The sequence below is a fragment of the Oikopleura dioica genome, chromosome 1 (genome assembly GCF_907165135.1).
Source record: "Oikopleura dioica chromosome 1, OKI2018_I68_1.0, whole genome shotgun sequence".
Taxonomy (NCBI): domain Eukaryota; kingdom Metazoa; phylum Chordata; class Appendicularia; order Copelata; family Oikopleuridae; genus Oikopleura; species Oikopleura dioica.
Genome location: NC_137291.1, coordinates 11,481,182 through 11,496,068, shown reverse-complemented (window position 1 = coordinate 11,496,068; position 14,887 = coordinate 11,481,182). Strand labels below are relative to the sequence as shown.

Sequence of the window (14,887 nt, the reverse complement as noted above, 5' to 3'; positions counted from 1 at the left end):
AGTGCTGCAAATTTTCAAAGTTTATAATCGTAAAATAGATAATGCAGGATTCTTCATATTGTTGAAATAAATGACATGGTTAACTGCTGAAAACGAGATATTTTTTGACTTGATTCGGTTGAAACTGAAATTTCGAAGCTTTGAAGCTTCAGGTTTGTTTGATTCATTATTTTTTCTTTTAGGTAAGTGTATTTAAATAGAGTTAATAAGAATGGAGGAAAACAGAGTCGTGGAAAGTTGAGAAGGCAATTTTGAAGTCATGTGCGATTTAGAGGTAAGCTCGGCCAGTCGTATGCTGTCGGATTTAGATTCGTTGTAGTTGTCGGTTAAAGTTTATATTGAGCTTGAAGCTGCGCTCGTTTATCTCGAACTGAAAATTGGCCATTGAAATCAAGGAAGAGATAGGCGAATTACCTTGCTTTGCTTCGGCTTTCTTTCCTTTTATTTCGAGCAATTCGGCTCGAATTTCAAGTTCGTTGAGACAGTGAGTGGCAGTTTCACGTTTGGCACTCATCAGGATCTTTTCATCCTTTTCTCGTGACCGTCGGAGCTTGAAAAGAATGAAGATATGAAATTTGAGGCAATGCCGTACCTGATTGAATTTTTGCTGGAGAACTGTGTAAGCATTCTTGGTTTGGTCGAAATCCTGAAAACAACTGTTGATGGAACAGCTCAAAGGTTGAGCTTACATTTAAGATCTCTTCCATTTGTCCCTTGAGACGAGCGTGGAGAGCTTCTGCTTTAGCCGCCCTTTGATCCTGGTCTTGTAGGGCTTGCTGGCCCATCTGACACTGCGCTTGAAGCTTTTGGATTTCGAGGCGCATCTCCATCTTTTCTCGCTCGTTTTCTTCGGGGTTGTCGAGTTGGGATTGAAGCTCGATGCGGCGGTTTCGTTCTTCCTTAAGCTCTTTCTCGTATCGAGTCCTCTCCCTAAAATTTATGAATATTCAAAAGAACGGTTGTCGACCAACCTTTTCATAGCTTCATCCTTGTCGCTAAGAGCATCTTCTAACGCTTTCATAGCAACCCTTGCTTCTGCACTCGATTTTTCATCCCTAGAGGAAATTCCATTCGCATGGTTTATTTTCTCCTCAAGCTCGAGTAGCCGTCTGTCTTTATCGGCCAGTTGAAGTTCGAGATTTTCATAGCGACTTTTGAGCAGCTTGATTTGATGCTCTTTCACCTCGAGTTCGTGGGAGAGTGGTCGTTCGACGGTTCGTTGAGGAGACGAATAATTGTAGGAGTCAGTTTGCTTTGCTCGTAGTCGTTCGTTTTCAGATTGAAGCTGCACACAACGGCTTGTTTTGGCATTGAGAGATTCCCGAACGGCTAAAAATGAATTTATGACTCGGTGACATTAATTGAAGTCGATTTTTATTGATAAAAAGGTTGATTTTAGCCAAAACAGGTCTCAACCGGGATTTGAACCCGGGACCTCTCGCACCCAAAGCGAGAATCATACCCCTAGACCATTGAGCCTTGATAATTACCTCCCGGATGTTCTATTTTAATAAGAATTTCCAAAAAGAATGTCTGGCCTCAAAAAAGTTCATTGCCATTAAAAATTTGTCATCAAATCAGCGAGACACTATATTGTCGCTGGTCCAATAAGAAGTCGTAAAATAGCAAAATTGAATGATGCACCGCGAAAAACAATCTTATTGGCCATCAAAAAATAAATTCCGTTATCCTTGAATACTTTATTTCACGGTTAAAAAACCTTTACCTTCACGATCATAAAATAAATAAAATAAGTTATTACGGTCATTTTAAGAACAAAATTTATGAAGGTCTTATTTATCCAAAATCGGGCTCAACCGGGATTTGAACCCGGGACCTCTCGCACCCAAAGCGAGAATCATACCCCTAGACCATTGAGCCGTGCTTGTTAAAAATCAGGATGTCTATTTACACAAAACCTCCTGATATTTACCTAAGGATGCTTCAAAGATAACATCCGGGAGGCCACCTTCAAGGCTCAATGGTCTAGGGGTATGATTCTCGCTTTGGGTGCGAGAGGTCCCGGGTTCAAATCCCGGTTGAGCCCGATTTTGGAAAAGATCATCGCTGCTACTGGCTATTCGAATCCTATTTGTACCTTCCAAGTGGTTGCGCGTCTCCTGATCCGAGCGCTGCATCGCTTCTAGCCGCGTCTTCAAGTTCGAAATTTCAGCTTCTTTGATGCTCAGCTCGCATTTTAAACCATCAGCTTTGGTCTTGAGATAATTATTCTGTGCGCAGAGCATTTGATCGCCTTCTGCGTCATTCAACCCTCGTCTGGAGCGCAGCAGTGATCCCGTTGCTGATCCAAACTGGCGTTCGTATGCTCTTAGATTCTCCTCTAAAACAGTTTGTTAGGGAAGTCCTCTTACTTGATTTCAATGATCTCTGCCGCAAGAGCTGGACTTAGTTCAATAACTATTCAAAATACTCTTACTCGACTCCTAGTTTTCGACAAATCTACTCTTTAGTCTGCTTCATGGGCTTCTCTTGTCGATAACAGGTAGTAAATTTATCCATAGATAAAAATTCTACTAAAGACAATTATAGGTAAATATTTAATTCATCTTCTTACCAAGATCTCTGACGCATTTCTCCAATGCTGCAATCTTATCGTCTTTTATACTCAGCAGCGCTCTGTAGGTTTCTTCTGACTGTATGCCCTTGCCGGACAGGTTCTGCTCATGCGCTGCGGCCAACTGAAGCGCTCTTCTGAGCGAGATCTCTCTTGCCTCCAAGGTTTCTCGCTGGGTTTGTACGCGCGCTGAACACATCAATTATAAACATGACTAAATGAAAGGTAATAATTTGGTTGCGTATATATTTTTAAATAATATAAAAAACGAAGATCATACTCTCTCGACAACCCGCGGGCTTGGCGTCAAGTTGGTGCGTTACTTGATAATATCCAAAGTTGAATAGTATGTAGACACGTAAGAGTACAAAAAGGCTACATTATAAAGACACGGTAATACCCCTCGAACGAAACGCTCTCGGCGGGAAGGTATTGCGGGAATACCCCGGGTAGAGGCATGCTGAAACAAAAGTAGACAAGCTTTCAAACACAATCTTTGAAATTAATAATGACTCAATCACAACATTTCTTACCTTCCAAGTCTTGAACAGCTCGCCGTAGCACCATATTCTCCCGATGCAGCATATTCTCTGACATGTCACCTCCCTGAAGCCCACGGAGTTCGGCCTCCAGCCGCTTGCTCCGCGCTTCATGCTCTTTTCTAGTGTTTCGTTCTTTTTTCAGTTCAGGGGACCAGAAGGTTCGGATGCTGCGGATGTTGGATTGAAGTTTCGCCTCTTTGATCGAAGCTTCTTTCTTGAGCAGTTCATTTTCTTCGCGAAGTTTGCTTATTAAAATGTCGCTTTGAATCGAGCTGTTTCGGAGTGGGTCGATCGAGAGGCCGCGAATGTCAGGAGTGGAACCAGAAAAATGGTCAGAAGTCGTGACATGATGTTGAGGGCGACGGTTGCGGCCGAGAGTTAACCCATAGGCATTTGATAGACTCTTAAAAGTGGCAAGTGAATGACTGTAGATTTACGGCAGTGGTAGATTTACCTGTACATCGTCGAGGGAAAATTCAGATTTCAATATGTTCTCCGCATTGGAGTCATTATTCATCTAAAAACGATAGAACTGTTACTGAAAGATCTATGGATATGTCCCTCGCTTAAAAAACGCTCCATTTATATAAATAGAAGTTAAAGATGTCAGACGAAAGAATAATTGGCGCTTGTTCATTTCAGTCACATTGAGAAATAGTAAAAAGGTTGATAAGGGCAGTGGATTAATTTCACATAAATTGGGTAAGAATATAGCTCGTTCGTGGGTCAGAAGGGAGGAACTACTATTGATCGATTGCTACCAGTTCGTATGCTACTTCCTGGAAAAGATCCTGGTCGTACGCTTCGAGAAAATTTATCAGTCCATTGAGGACGTCTGTAAGAAGTTCCCTGCGATTTCGTTTCAAGCGCATTTTTCGAAGAAGATCAGGAATAACGACAAAGAGGCGGAGTAGATGCTGCGCTCCATAAATCAAGCTTGGCGGTACGACTGGCGGTTTGTAACCGATTGGAAGCATTCGCCACTAAGAAAAAAAGTTATAAAGAGATGATTCCAGAAAAATGACGGACCTTCCAGATGTTCGAGAGAGACATAGTTTTGCGAATTTCGTTCGCGTCGCTAAACTGGTTCGGAGACAAGTGCTCTATCATATTGAGCGGGGAATCCAAATCATTTGCCCGATCAGATTGGTCAGATTTGATCGTGTCCGGAGTTCCAGCTTTGGACGAGTCTAAACCTAATAATCACAGAGAGAATAAGAAGAGTTTCTTTACAAAAAGAGTTTTTAGAGCAGAACCTACCTTTCTTTTTGTTTCCTGTTGTGATACTAGTTCTTCGAACGAAAATCTTTGGGTTCAAATCGATGCAACAGTCAGTACTGAGTTGTTGCCGTCGAGTAACTCGCTTTTCAGCTTCTTTCTTCGGCTTTTCTTCTTTCTCTGCTAAAATCAGATGAGAAACTTTTTTCCTTGGATAAAAGTTACCTTGAGCTTTGGTAGCCTTTTGAGGAGTTGGAATTCCACGCGTGCCCTTCGACTAGTGATTTATGTTAGGTTAAATTATTGACAACAAAACAGTGATTGACGACGGGCTATTATACTCAATCTAATCACCCCCTGCCCATGTCTTCTGACGCGAAGAAGTGACATAAGAAACACTCACTTGAAGGACAGTGTAATTTCTCGATGATCTTCTGGTTCCATCGTCGTCCTTGATGATCCCTGTTTTTCCTAAATCTTCTCCTCGGATGAGCCATTTTTTCGTGTACTCGACGGTTTGAGCTAAATTTAAGATTCAAGGTGAAATACAACGCTGAATTGACGGGTGAAGATGTGAGCAAATGGAAATTCAAGTGGCGAATTCAATTCAAATAAAACAGCATGCAATTAAAAATGAATTATAATCTAAAATGACGGATGAAAACGTGAGGATTAAAATAATGAAAAACAAGGTGGATTTCTGTTTTACCTTCGTTATCATCACCCATTGCTAGGAAAAAATCATCAGTGTATGTTAAAAATGCTGATTCGGGAAGCACTTTTTTTGAGCAAAAAGCAAAAGGCCCGACCGAGATTTGAACTCGGGATCTCCTGATTACTAGTCAGGCGCTTTAACCAACTAAGCCATCGGGCCTGATGACGCGGCTCTAGAACTAGCTACTTATTCTAGTAGACTTACCATCCGCAGTTCTGGGTCTTTTCTTTTGCGAAGTTGATGGCTGCTGAAACACCTTCTCCTCTGATTTTGGCGGCTCGGGCGATTGATTTTCTGAAAAAAATAAGTTTATTGAGCAATTAGCTTTTTCGCAAATTGTAAAATCCACCCTTGGTTAGTCCATTTTGAGGCCCTCCCGGAGAATTACTTTTTTGGAACTCAAAATTGAAACACAAACTCTTTGATTCGGTCTAGCAGACATATTCACTGTCTATCACAAATTCTCAGACATCTGTTGATGCAGAAAATGGTAGTAACTTACGGCTAGAATTATTCCCAATCGTGGCATTTTCCATCAATCTCTTGCACTGCGACTTCTCCGCCGAGTAAAGCAGCAAACTCTCCAAAACATGGTCGAACAAAATCCTCATATCATCGACAATCTCCATCACCAACTCTAAGTGGTACTGGTCCCTGTCGATCAGGTGCGTGTCGCTTCTGTGATCGGCGACGACATGAGGCGTATTCTCTAGGTTGGCGGCGTAGTGGCGAACGTAGTTTTCCAGGATTTGGACTACGTTCATGGAAGCTAAAGCGATTATTTAATCGAAACATTATAATTAGCGCCAGTATGCTACCAGGCAATTTAAGCAGCCGCCTCTTTTTCTCTACTTTAATGTGGTCATTCTCCAGCAGGTAGATTAGGCGATCCGAGAGAGCGATTTCGGGAATTCCCGTATTGTCAAATTCTTCTTCCGGCGTCTAAAATGTCAGTGAAACTCGAATTTCTTTAGGGAAAACGCAAGGGATGTCTCACATCGTCATTGGATGACATTTCTGACTGACTGGTAGAAGGGGCTCGTTTCCGGGAAGATCGCAAATTTCCGTTCGACGAATTTCGCATTTTTTCTTCAGCTTCGAGTTCTTTCTTGATCTTTCTCATGCCGGGAACGTGCTTCAGTGCTCTTTTCGTCGGGTTTAAAATGAATCTCCTCTTCAGTCAAGTTCATCCCTGTGAAAAAGGTAGTGGAAAGAAAAACAACTGATAAGGATGAAAAAGTGCTAAAGAAGCGTCTTTTTAGTTCTCAGATGAAAGAAAAGATGAAGCGCAAGCAAATTGAGGAAGAAAGACTTTAGAGAAACGATTGATAGATTTAGGATGTCATCAAAGGAAGAAAGGTATTCTTGACGCTCTTCAAAGTATAAGACCAAGAAAGGGCCCTTATTTTAGAAATTTCAAAGAAAAACACTTTTGAACCCGTCCCTGTCGCCATTTTCTTTAATAATTTTGATGAACAAATCTCGCTGGATCTTCTTATTCTCTGGCGTCACTTTTAAAAGGAGGTTCTTGTCGACCCATCTGTCGAAGGATTTTGACCATTCTTTGAAATGGATCATGTACCTGAAAAACGTAAAATCGTCAAATTCAGACAAGAAGTTCTTCTCTTTTGCTTCTCTTTCTCGGAACACGTCATTTTTAAGTGTTTTTTTTTTATTTCGCCGGGTCAGTAAGTATATCTACGAGACGAGCAGGAGTACTCCCCTGAGGCCCAAAACAGAAACGGGCTAAACTCAGCCCTGGGCTCGTCTCTCGTATTGGTCGTGTTTAAGGTTAAGCCGTCATAAATTGATGATGGCGAGGCCGAAAATGATCGCATCGAGAACAGATGAATTATTCTGCGATGAGAATTCTCATAAAAGAAATTAAGATGGGATGAAAGGATTCTTTGCGACCACGAAATTATTCAATTTAAAGAAATTCACGCATAAAAAGCCCCATTTAAAATCTACTGCGGTTCTTCAAAGTGAATTGATTAAATATGACTTACTGAAATCCCGGAGAATCCGACTTCTTTCTAATCTCCACAATTGTCGCATCATAAAGAATCTTTTCTTTGTCCTTGTCAGGCTCATAGCAGAGAACCTTCTCTTTCACCTCAAACTCCAAGTCCTTCATTTCAGTCCGAATCAAAACAACTAAAGCAAGTCTTCATCTCGAGAGTTTTGAATATACATTTTTATTGCTTTTTGAATAGAAGAGTTGAGTATCAGACATATTTACAATAAGAAAAGAGCAGGAAAAAAGGAGAAATGGGTCGAAAAATAGTGATTTTTAGGGCTGTGAAAGTTGTAACGAGCGAAATTATAAGAAGAAAGTTTCAGAGTTTTTAAGGGGTCAGTCCACGCCTACGGAGGAGCCCAATTTTGATTGGTTCAAATTATCGATCCGGGAAAGCGATTCGCTAAAGATTTTTATGCCAGATATTTAAGTTTTAAGATCATAAATTTGTAAAAAAAATGAAGAAAGTTGAACTTCTAGCAGTTTATGATAGATAAAAAAAGAAAAATAGAAGCTACTACTCGGGTATCGTCGGCATAGGAGTAAAGGCCATCGTTTCCTCTTCGGTTTTCGGATCGTGCGGATTTCGCTCTTCCTGCTTTTTCGTCTTGCAAAAGAGCAGCGAAATGATGATCGAGGAGATGCAGAGGATGATGAAGAGAACGCCGAAGGTTGAGTAAATTTGAGCAGTGATCGCGTTCAAAGAATTCGGCAGGTAAACGTCTTTTTCGGATGCCATCGGCACCACTAGCTGAAGAATCGGTTATAACAGAAGAAGACTCATTTTTAGTTCTTACTTGGCAACGGCCGCCATCAGATCTGACAATAAATTGAATATTCCTCGAGCCGTCGGGTTTCTTCAGCGTCGTGAAGCTCTGTTGACTCCAATACCTTCTATTCAACGCGCAATCGGATGAATAAACCGAGATCGTGTAGTTATTCCAGAGCTCTTCTCCGATCTCTTCCGGCCCCTTTATTGGGATGTCGGCTTCGAGACCGATGTGGACGTTGTCCAGCGAGTCAAATCGCCAGATGTCGGAGAGCATTATTGATTTTGAAGGCAAGTTAGCGGCGGAACGGGATGTTTTGTTCACGCAAATGTGCTCGATTTCGTCATTTATCATGGTTGTGTGCGAAGGTAGAATCTAAAGTTTGAATTGAAGTTTAAATTTTTCAAAAAAAATTCTACAGCATGGTTATCGAATAGTGAATCTGCTCATCCTTCATTCTGATTCGCTGAGGATATCAAAAAATCGCAGCGAGCCAATCATAATGAAGAATGAGCAGATTTGCTATCTGTTGCGCGTAGTATAGAATTCTTTCAAAATTCTGGTACTTACATCATCTATATCGACTTTTTGAATATCCCAGTAGCCGTCAAGATAGTTCAACCCTTTTTCGCCCGTTTTCGATCGCCAAGATTTGTCAGGCCACAAGCCATTCGATGAAAATCTAGCACCAAGAATCTCTTCTGAAATCTTCGGGTATGCAAAGGCAAGTGACACGAGTAAACTTCCTCTTTTCATTCTGAAAAAGATAGAAATTGATAGTTTTAGAGCCAATCTTAGGGGAGTACCAACAATTGAACTTTTCTCTTATTGCTCTTACAAGGCCTATTAATTATACATTCTTATTGAACGCGCCTGAGAGCAAAGAAGCTACTAAGAGTCAGTACAAAAGAAGGATAAGCTTGGATAGACTATCATCAAAGTTAAACCTACAGAAAATAAATAGAAGAATTAGACTAATATAATTGCAAATTGAAGCTTTGAAAATCGATAAATCATTTAGTCTCATAAATAATCATTTTTCTTTTTATTCCATTAGCGCTGTCAACTCGCGAACAACGCCCACAATTTTGGAGACTTCTGCGAGATAAGGGTTCAAAGCTGAAAATCGATAATTTTAGCGAGGAAAATTGAAGTAAGGGGACTTTGAAGCCTTTTGCCTTCCATGGCACCGATTCCTACATCGCCGCAGATTAGTGTCTTCGTAATCGGATGAATAATTTTGTAACCCTTTTTGGGACGCTCCATAAACATAAGGCAAAACAAGACTTTTTCTCTACATTTCAAAAAGACCAGACTCTCTCCCTCTTTCTCAGGGGCCCGCAAAATTTTATGAGTCTCTTGATTGATGATCTTTTATGGAGGCCCTTTTCCCATCTCTCCAGTTTCCTCAAATGTTCCTCAGTAACCGGATGTTTCTACCAAAACGCTGCGGAAACCCGTGTTTGTAAAATATAATTCTTGTCGCAGCGCGTTTTCCTCTATGTCTCCACCTTTCCCACATGGCAGTGTTCATCGCTTTTCAAAAGGGTCACAGTGCACTTCTGTTTTTCACTGATTAATGAACATGTATAAATCTCCATCGCGGAGCGAGGGTTTTTTTAATTTTCGCTCTGGGGAAAGTGATCCCTTCCCTGGGGCGACGACAACTGGTTTGCAAAAATCCCAGGCTTCAAAGAGGATTTTAAAGCACGTGACTCTTTTAATCGAAAAAAGGGGCAATAAAGCAAGTCAATTTTAAATCCTTTTCCTCGTAAAACGCACAGAACGAGATTATCGCAAATTCCATTTGCTGCTTTCGCGAGAGAATTCGCGCTTTCGAGGGACTAGTCTAAAGAGCCTAAAGTAACTAGATTATATTTGCAGCTCAGTAAACTGCCAATAACAAAATGGGTAGAAAAGAAGATTGCCCCATTTCCTAAGTGGCGCGACGAGACAGAGATCAGCCCAATCTCGAAGCTAAAACAAAACACTTCTGTTATTCAATTTCTCTAAAAGCACAAGTCTCAAGTCTAGGGCGCTGAGAAATGAGTAAATGATTGAGACTGTACTTGAATATGCAGTACGGGGTCTCCTCTTTTCGACCACAGCCACTCGTCTTTTTCAGTCAAGACAGGAATGTCAGACTTGAAGTCTTGCGTGCGTCTTTTTATGAGTTAAATGAGGAGTTACTGGTGCTCCCATTGACAGGAAAGCCGATTACCGATATTGAGGATGGTATAAGCTGACATAAGTACCATTCATTATTCAGCGATACGTCAAAACAAACTATTTTTCTACTGGTGTAAATTTTTTCTTCAAGTGAAATTCTCTAACGAAAAAGCCTTGGAGGCAAAGAATAATCTTCGCCACGGGACAGGGATTTTCTGCCTCACTGCCAATTCAAGCCCTCTTTATCGCAGGCTAATTCAACCCTTTCATGAAATGAAGTGCCTTCTCTGTCGCTATTATTTTCACATCAAATTCCGCCTCCTCCTGGAAACGGGAAACAAGCTCTTGCAGCTTTATGGCGGCAACGCTGCCTGTAACGGCGATCTGTTTCAGAATTTTTCCTCGGGGGCGAGAGCGGAGCTTTCAATCTCTGTATTTAGCCTCAATATGCCGCGCTGATCATGGGTCCGTTATTGATTTAGTAATCAAAATTCAAATGATCCTAGCTTAACCTAAAACGCCAAAGAGGGTTGAATCCATTCTAGGCGACAAGAAAAAACTGGAAAACGCATCAATAATTCATTTGAAAGTTCATTTTGCAGATGGCGGATTTGTCAAGTTCTATTCTACGGTGAAAGTGGTCGATAGTCTCCGGATAATCCTAGATTTGCACGAATTCTTTGCAGACAATCAACACTAATTCTTGATGCTTTTTTCTACCAACAAATAGTTCGGAGTTAGCTGAACATTATTAACGGTAACAAAATACTGAGTAATTAAGAGATGGAAAAGAGCAAATTTAGGGTGCCCATGACAAAATTCTTCTTTTTCTTGTATTCTCTATTTTCCGATCTTCCATTTCTACAGCCGTCGTCTTCTCGGAGCTCTTTTCTACTTTCAGCTTTCTGCGCGCGGCCAATCAGCGCCGCTTTCTCCCTTTTTTGGAGCGCCCTGATCATCGAATAAATTAATTTTTCAGGGAATGTTGTTTCGCTCCTCTTGATTGAAAAACACGTCTTCAGTAATAAATTGAGTCGAGAACGCCTTCTCGTTGCGTCAATCAATGCGTCTGGCAGACGAAAGAAAGAAAGTCTGTTGGAAAGAGTTTATTCGAGTATCAGAATTTTAGGCTTTAAAGAATGGGAATCTTAGTCCGATAGAAAGCTTTAAAATAGTCTATCAGAGCCTAGTACCTTGTGAAAGGCAATTCTAGGAGTTTTAAATTTGAGCGGATAGTAGAGAAAGTTCGCTGAAACGCAGATCAATTTTCCTTGTGCTATTACGATTTCAAATCATAATTGCATGTAAAAGAGATCTTCCAAATAAAAGGGGTAACGACTAATTTAAACGCGTTTCAGCTCTGGTTGAACAAAAAACGAGCCAGTAAGTTGGTGAGCCAAGCGAAAAAGCGGTACCCTTGTCTGCAAAGAGATGTGTACCAAACAACAGGTTTTGGTTTTCATTCAACTTCGAAATTTCTGTTGTTCAAGCCTTCAACTTGAAGTAAAAATTTAGCTTGAGCTCAAAATTTACTGGACCATTTCTTGAAAAGCCCTTTCAGAAAGGGCTTTTTCTTGTTTGTTGGTTATTTTAAAGGCGAGACAGCTGTTTTTGGTACCCTTGGTCCATATAACGATTTGACAGAAAAACGGGTTTTGATATAGATGTGTACCAAAAATAGTAAAAATGACAAAAATCTTTATGAAGAAACTCTTACTGCAATGACTTCCATTGCAGCTGCTGTCTCGTGATCAAAAAGTACCCAACAAGGGGATAAAAGTTGGTTAATTTGGCACATATACTGGTTGAGAAAGGAGGAGCAGAGATTTTGAACCTGTCAAGATTCTAAGAAGGGAGTAAAAGCTTGGAGTAACTGGGTTGAATTTAGGCAAGGGACCGTAAATTTATGCAGAGACGAGGAATCGATGAGGAGTGGGTTCTTGTTGGAGAGGGATGATGAGCCGGGACATGTGGTTAAAAAGGGGCCATGCATATCGACATGCGTCCATGCACGACTGAATGAGTCTTCGTTGTTTTTCCAAGTTGGTTTGCTCCGCCGTCGGGTCGCACATGCAAAAGTCAGAGAGCTTCGAGAGCAAGATTGCCCATCGTCGGACGAGTGGGGCAAGTTTGATCAGAATATCGCCGAATTCAATTACTAAAAGAAATGATAGAAAAAGAAAATGGGAGGATGTCGTACCAAGAGGAATATTTGAGACTCTCTCGAGGCAATCGTTGAACTTGGGTCGTTCATCTGGGTCCAAGTTTTTCTCCGCGAAATCGAGGCAGGCTTCGAAATTGCGCATGAAAACCAGCATCATTTGACATCGTTGATATGCCTGAAGCTTCATGTAAGCACGCTTCCTAACTGAAGCTTACTGACCTTGTGATTGCTCGGATTTTTGTGCTCGATTTTCAACAGATTCCTTGACGGCGGTGTTCCTTGATACGGCTTGAATCGCTGACCAAGTTGTCTGTGGGGCATATTCTGCGCCATCTGGACCTGTGCGATTCCTGGCGGTGCTGGACGTGGGGGCAGGGGTCCATTGGGGACGATTCCAATCGTTGCATTTTGAGGAATGCCGTTTGAATCGAGGGGACCCGCTTTTTGGTTGATGACTCTTCCTTGGTGGAGATATTTGAAACGCTGGAGGGGATAGTTGGTGGTGTTAGCGATGTGCTGGAGGACAATCCGAGTATCGAGGTTCTGGGGGAAGTCGAAGGATACAGGCACGCCGTTTAGTGGCTCAGCCTATCAAGAAAATATTGGTTTCAGAAAATAAAGAGGGCCTACCTTGATTTTCTTCGGGTTGACTTGAGCGTACTGCATAATATTATTGGCATTCATCATCACATTTCCAAGCATCGAATTGACGCTGTGATTGGTCTGAGGCAATCTTCTTGTGATTGTCTCTTCGATCAAGGTGACATCAAGCGTTTCTCTTGTTATGGGAGTGGCGGACGATGAAACTTCGATTTGAAAAATCTCGTTGCTGTTCAGAGATTTGATGCGCCAGCACTGGGGCTCCAATTTATCTAAAAGATCAGACTACTCTCAGCCTTGTTCAATGCCTATTTTTTGCTTGGATGGATATATTGCCAATATAATATTGGCCTAACAATGAGAATTTTTAATCAATATCCTTATATATTTGTTGATTCTTGATGGTCTTTCTATTAGTTCTTCTAAGAGAATTTTTTTCATTAAGTATGGCTCAAAGGTCAATCAAGTTGAAATTTACAGAGCTGTCGGCAAAGTTTTATTTTCCATTGTTAGTGAGGAAATTACTGTGTCTATATAACCGTTGCCATTTATGCGGACTTTGGTTGTTCAAACAAGGTCTCTGAGACTGCGAGACTCTAGCAGACTGTTTCTGAGGCTCTCTGGATGAAAACGAAGCAAATATTACGCGTTTATCGACTCAGCTATTTGTCTTTTGAACACGCCATGGGCGATTCTCGAATATCCTATCAGATTACGACACTTCGTTCTCAAAAGGACTTACTGATTATGCAGGTGCCTTCTTCAGCCTTTACGAGTGTCGTCACAGATTCGATGTGCGTGCCCTTTTCTTCCACTGTTGCTTCGTACTTTCCTTGGTGCGGACATCGAACTTTGAAGACTGAATGAAAAACATGTCAATATTGGTTGTTTTTTTAAGATTATTAAGCCTTCAAGCTACTTGAATCGAGCCTCACCCACTTGATTTTACAGTAACTTACTCTCTTAGTAGAGTTTAGAAAAGACTTCTCTTAGTTAGATCCTTGTCCGAAACCTCATATTTATTTGAAACCCTGTCGACTATAATCATATAGAAAATATATCAAGATTTACCCCACAATCTCTGAATGATCCGATAAAAGAACCGGAAGCACGGCAAAAGCTCAATAAGGGGGAACATCATCGGGTACTTTTGAAGTGTCCCGGAGTGTTCACTGAGGTAAAAAATGAAGCCTAGTTATATACTCTCGAGTGATTTCAGCCTGAATGGATCAACAGGCTGATATTGCAATTTGCAATTGCTGCAATTATTACAATTATCATACACTTAAGTTTGAGTACCTGCGCGACATTCTCTTGTGCTTTCATCCCCGTCGAATTCGAATCCGATTAATTCAGCTTTTTGCATTTTCATTACTTTCTGAAAAAATACAGTAATTTTTCGCGACTTCACCGCTTGGAGACAATTTTTTGTCTGACTATCTCTCTGATGTGTCGGAAAGAAAATGGAATAAAGAGAAATTATTATTTGTCAAAGTCTGAACGCCAGGGAGCAAAAACGAATACGTTGGCAAGTTACGAATTTGCACATTTGGACATTTTCACTTGTGTGCTTTCCTCTCTGTCTCACTCTGGCGTTGGCGAGTTAGCAATCTCGATCTCACCGCTTGAACTCGCGATCCGGCTTCAGCCTTCGAGGATGAATCGCGCTTCGCTGCTCGACGCTTCGATAAAAATCGAACAATGAGCCGGATTTCATTACGATTTTTAAAACTCAAAAAAAGAACCTTATTTTTAATATTAAGAAATGATAAGAAAAGCTGCGAATAAAATCGGATAACGAACAAAAAAGTCTTTTACTGTAAATTTTTAATTGGAAAAAATGAGATTTTTTACTAAGAAATCTTTTAATGAAACAATATAATCGCTTTTTGGCCGAAGAAAGTACTCTTGAAAGTTCAAAGACGATATTTCTCTTTGCAAAAAATGAAAACTCAAATTCAAATCTCGAGCTTGTAATTTCACTTTTGGTAAGGCGATGAATAAAAGCAAAAGGAAGAACTAGAGAATTGTAAATAGCACGTTTTTTCCATTATGTTTGCCCAAGTTTTCTCATGACCCTTCGAACTCGTATTTTTCTTGGAATTGTGTGATTT

At 40.8% G+C, this 14,887-nt stretch overlaps 5 protein-coding genes and 4 non-coding genes across 12 annotated transcripts; 1 reads left to right on the top strand and 8 right to left on the bottom strand.

The window, feature by feature from the left end:
- Positions 1 to 5: 5 nt before the first annotated feature.
- On the bottom strand, positions 6 to 3,650 carry LOC145711700 (uncharacterized). Its single transcript, XM_081789394.1, has 9 exons — positions 3,572 to 3,650; positions 3,109 to 3,520; positions 2,576 to 2,764; positions 2,099 to 2,341; positions 972 to 1,329; positions 690 to 930; positions 593 to 646; positions 415 to 550; positions 6 to 370 (listed from the first exon to the last, which is right to left on the bottom strand). The coding sequence occupies exons 1-9, from the start codon at positions 3,632 to 3,634 to the stop codon at positions 327 to 329; spliced, it is 1,740 nt and encodes a 579-aa protein (XP_081645520.1). The 5' UTR covers positions 3,635 to 3,650; the 3' UTR covers positions 6 to 326.
- On the bottom strand, positions 1,407 to 1,479 carry TRNAP-UGG (transfer RNA proline (anticodon UGG)). The gene has a single exon. It is a non-coding gene; the product is annotated as a tRNA-Pro (tRNA).
- On the bottom strand, positions 1,810 to 1,881 carry TRNAP-UGG (transfer RNA proline (anticodon UGG)). The gene has a single exon. It is a non-coding gene; the product is annotated as a tRNA-Pro (tRNA).
- TRNAP-UGG (transfer RNA proline (anticodon UGG)) lies at positions 1,976 to 2,047 on the top strand. Its single transcript has one exon. It is a non-coding gene; the product is annotated as a tRNA-Pro (tRNA).
- A 13-nt stretch (positions 3,651 to 3,663) lies between the features above and the next one.
- LOC145711658 (MSL complex subunit 3-like) lies at positions 3,664 to 7,211 on the bottom strand. Of its 4 annotated transcripts, none has more exons than XM_081789349.1 (12): positions 7,060 to 7,211; positions 6,497 to 6,632; positions 6,048 to 6,197; positions 5,869 to 5,992; positions 5,553 to 5,819; positions 5,255 to 5,344; positions 5,045 to 5,065; positions 4,739 to 4,857; positions 4,561 to 4,612; positions 4,378 to 4,518; positions 4,147 to 4,313; positions 3,664 to 4,100 (listed from the first exon to the last, which is right to left on the bottom strand). In XM_081789349.1, exons 1-12 carry the CDS (start codon positions 7,185 to 7,187, stop codon positions 3,861 to 3,863), a joined length of 1,635 nt encoding a protein of 544 aa, XP_081645475.1. In that variant the 5' UTR covers positions 7,188 to 7,211; the 3' UTR covers positions 3,664 to 3,860. The 4 variants fall into 4 exon arrangements, with proteins under 4 accessions (XP_081645475.1, XP_081645489.1, XP_081645481.1 ...); XM_081789363.1 differs by having other exon boundaries at positions 4,147 to 4,307; XM_081789355.1 differs by having other exon boundaries at positions 4,378 to 4,515.
- TRNAT-AGU (transfer RNA threonine (anticodon AGU)) lies at positions 5,136 to 5,209 on the bottom strand. Its single transcript has one exon. It is a non-coding gene; the product is annotated as a tRNA-Thr (tRNA).
- Positions 7,212 to 7,238: 27 nt separating the features above from the next.
- On the bottom strand, positions 7,239 to 8,723 carry LOC145711689 (uncharacterized). The gene is made up of 3 exons (XM_081789384.1): positions 8,411 to 8,723; positions 7,868 to 8,215; positions 7,239 to 7,821 (listed from the first exon to the last, which is right to left on the bottom strand). The coding sequence occupies exons 1-3, from the start codon at positions 8,594 to 8,596 to the stop codon at positions 7,588 to 7,590; spliced, it is 768 nt and encodes a 255-aa protein (XP_081645510.1). The 5' UTR covers positions 8,597 to 8,723; the 3' UTR covers positions 7,239 to 7,587.
- Positions 8,724 to 8,933: 210 nt separating this feature from the next.
- Positions 8,934 to 10,102, bottom strand: LOC145712154 (phosphopantothenoylcysteine decarboxylase-like). Its single transcript, XM_081789842.1, has 5 exons — positions 10,062 to 10,102; positions 9,910 to 10,003; positions 9,780 to 9,817; positions 9,503 to 9,676; positions 8,934 to 9,134 (listed from the first exon to the last, which is right to left on the bottom strand). The coding sequence occupies exons 1-5, from the start codon at positions 10,100 to 10,102 to the stop codon at positions 8,954 to 8,956; spliced, it is 528 nt and encodes a 175-aa protein (XP_081645968.1). The 3' UTR covers positions 8,934 to 8,953.
- Positions 10,103 to 11,108: 1,006 nt separating this feature from the next.
- On the bottom strand, positions 11,109 to 14,222 carry LOC145710946 (uncharacterized). Its single transcript, XM_081788659.1, has 6 exons — positions 14,073 to 14,222; positions 13,516 to 13,632; positions 12,804 to 13,045; positions 12,393 to 12,761; positions 12,210 to 12,348; positions 11,109 to 12,167 (listed from the first exon to the last, which is right to left on the bottom strand). Exons 1-6 carry the CDS (start codon positions 14,143 to 14,145, stop codon positions 11,914 to 11,916), a joined length of 1,194 nt encoding a protein of 397 aa, XP_081644785.1. The 5' UTR covers positions 14,146 to 14,222; the 3' UTR covers positions 11,109 to 11,913.
- Between the last annotated feature and the right edge of the window lie 665 nt (positions 14,223 to 14,887).

Coding starts and splice junctions, on each gene's coding strand:
- LOC145711700 (XM_081789394.1), bottom strand. CDS start 3,634: ATGAATAATGACTCCAATGCGGAGAACATATTGAAATCTGAATTTTCC. Junction 2,342..2,575: donor GAAATGCGTCAGAGATCTTG/GTAAGAAGATGA, acceptor AAACTGTTTTAG/AGGAGAATCTAAGAGCATAC. Junction 1,330..2,098: donor GACGCGCAACCACTTGGAAG/GTACAAATAGGA, acceptor ATTCATTTTTAG/CCGTTCGGGAATCTCTCAAT.
- LOC145711658 (XM_081789349.1), bottom strand. CDS start 7,187: ATGAAGGACTTGGAGTTTGAGGTGAAAGAGAAGGTTCTCTGCTATGAG. Junction 4,613..4,738: donor GAAATTACACTGTCCTTCAA/GTGAGTGTTTCT, acceptor ATAAATCACTAG/TCGAAGGGCACGCGTGGAAT. Junction 4,519..4,560: donor AAAGGCTACCAAAGCTCAAG/GTAACTTTTATC, acceptor ATCTGATTTTAG/CAGAGAAAGAAGAAAAGCCG.
- LOC145711689 (XM_081789384.1), bottom strand. CDS start 8,596: ATGAAAAGAGGAAGTTTACTCGTGTCACTTGCCTTTGCATACCCGAAG. Junction 8,216..8,410: donor AAAAAGTCGATATAGATGAT/GTAAGTACCAGA, acceptor TTCAAACTTTAG/ATTCTACCTTCGCACACAAC. Junction 7,822..7,867: donor CTGATGGCGGCCGTTGCCAA/GTAAGAACTAAA, acceptor CCGATTCTTCAG/CTAGTGGTGCCGATGGCATC.
- LOC145712154 (XM_081789842.1), bottom strand. CDS start 10,102: ATGAATGGTACTTATGTCAGCTTATACCATCCTCAATATCG. Junction 9,818..9,909: donor ACCCCGTACTGCATATTCAA/GTACAGTCTCAA, acceptor GTTTTGTTTTAG/CTTCGAGATTGGGCTGATCT. Junction 9,135..9,502: donor ATTTTTGCAAACCAGTTGTC/GTCGCCCCAGGG, acceptor TTTGAAATGTAG/AGAAAAAGTCTTGTTTTGCC.
- LOC145710946 (XM_081788659.1), bottom strand. CDS start 14,145: ATGAAAATGCAAAAAGCTGAATTAATCGGATTCGAATTCGACGGGGAT. Junction 13,633..14,072: donor CACAAGAGAATGTCGCGCAG/GTACTCAAACTT, acceptor TTTTTCATTCAG/TCTTCAAAGTTCGATGTCCG. Junction 12,762..12,803: donor TCAACCCGAAGAAAATCAAG/GTAGGCCCTCTT, acceptor TTTTCTTGATAG/GCTGAGCCACTAAACGGCGT.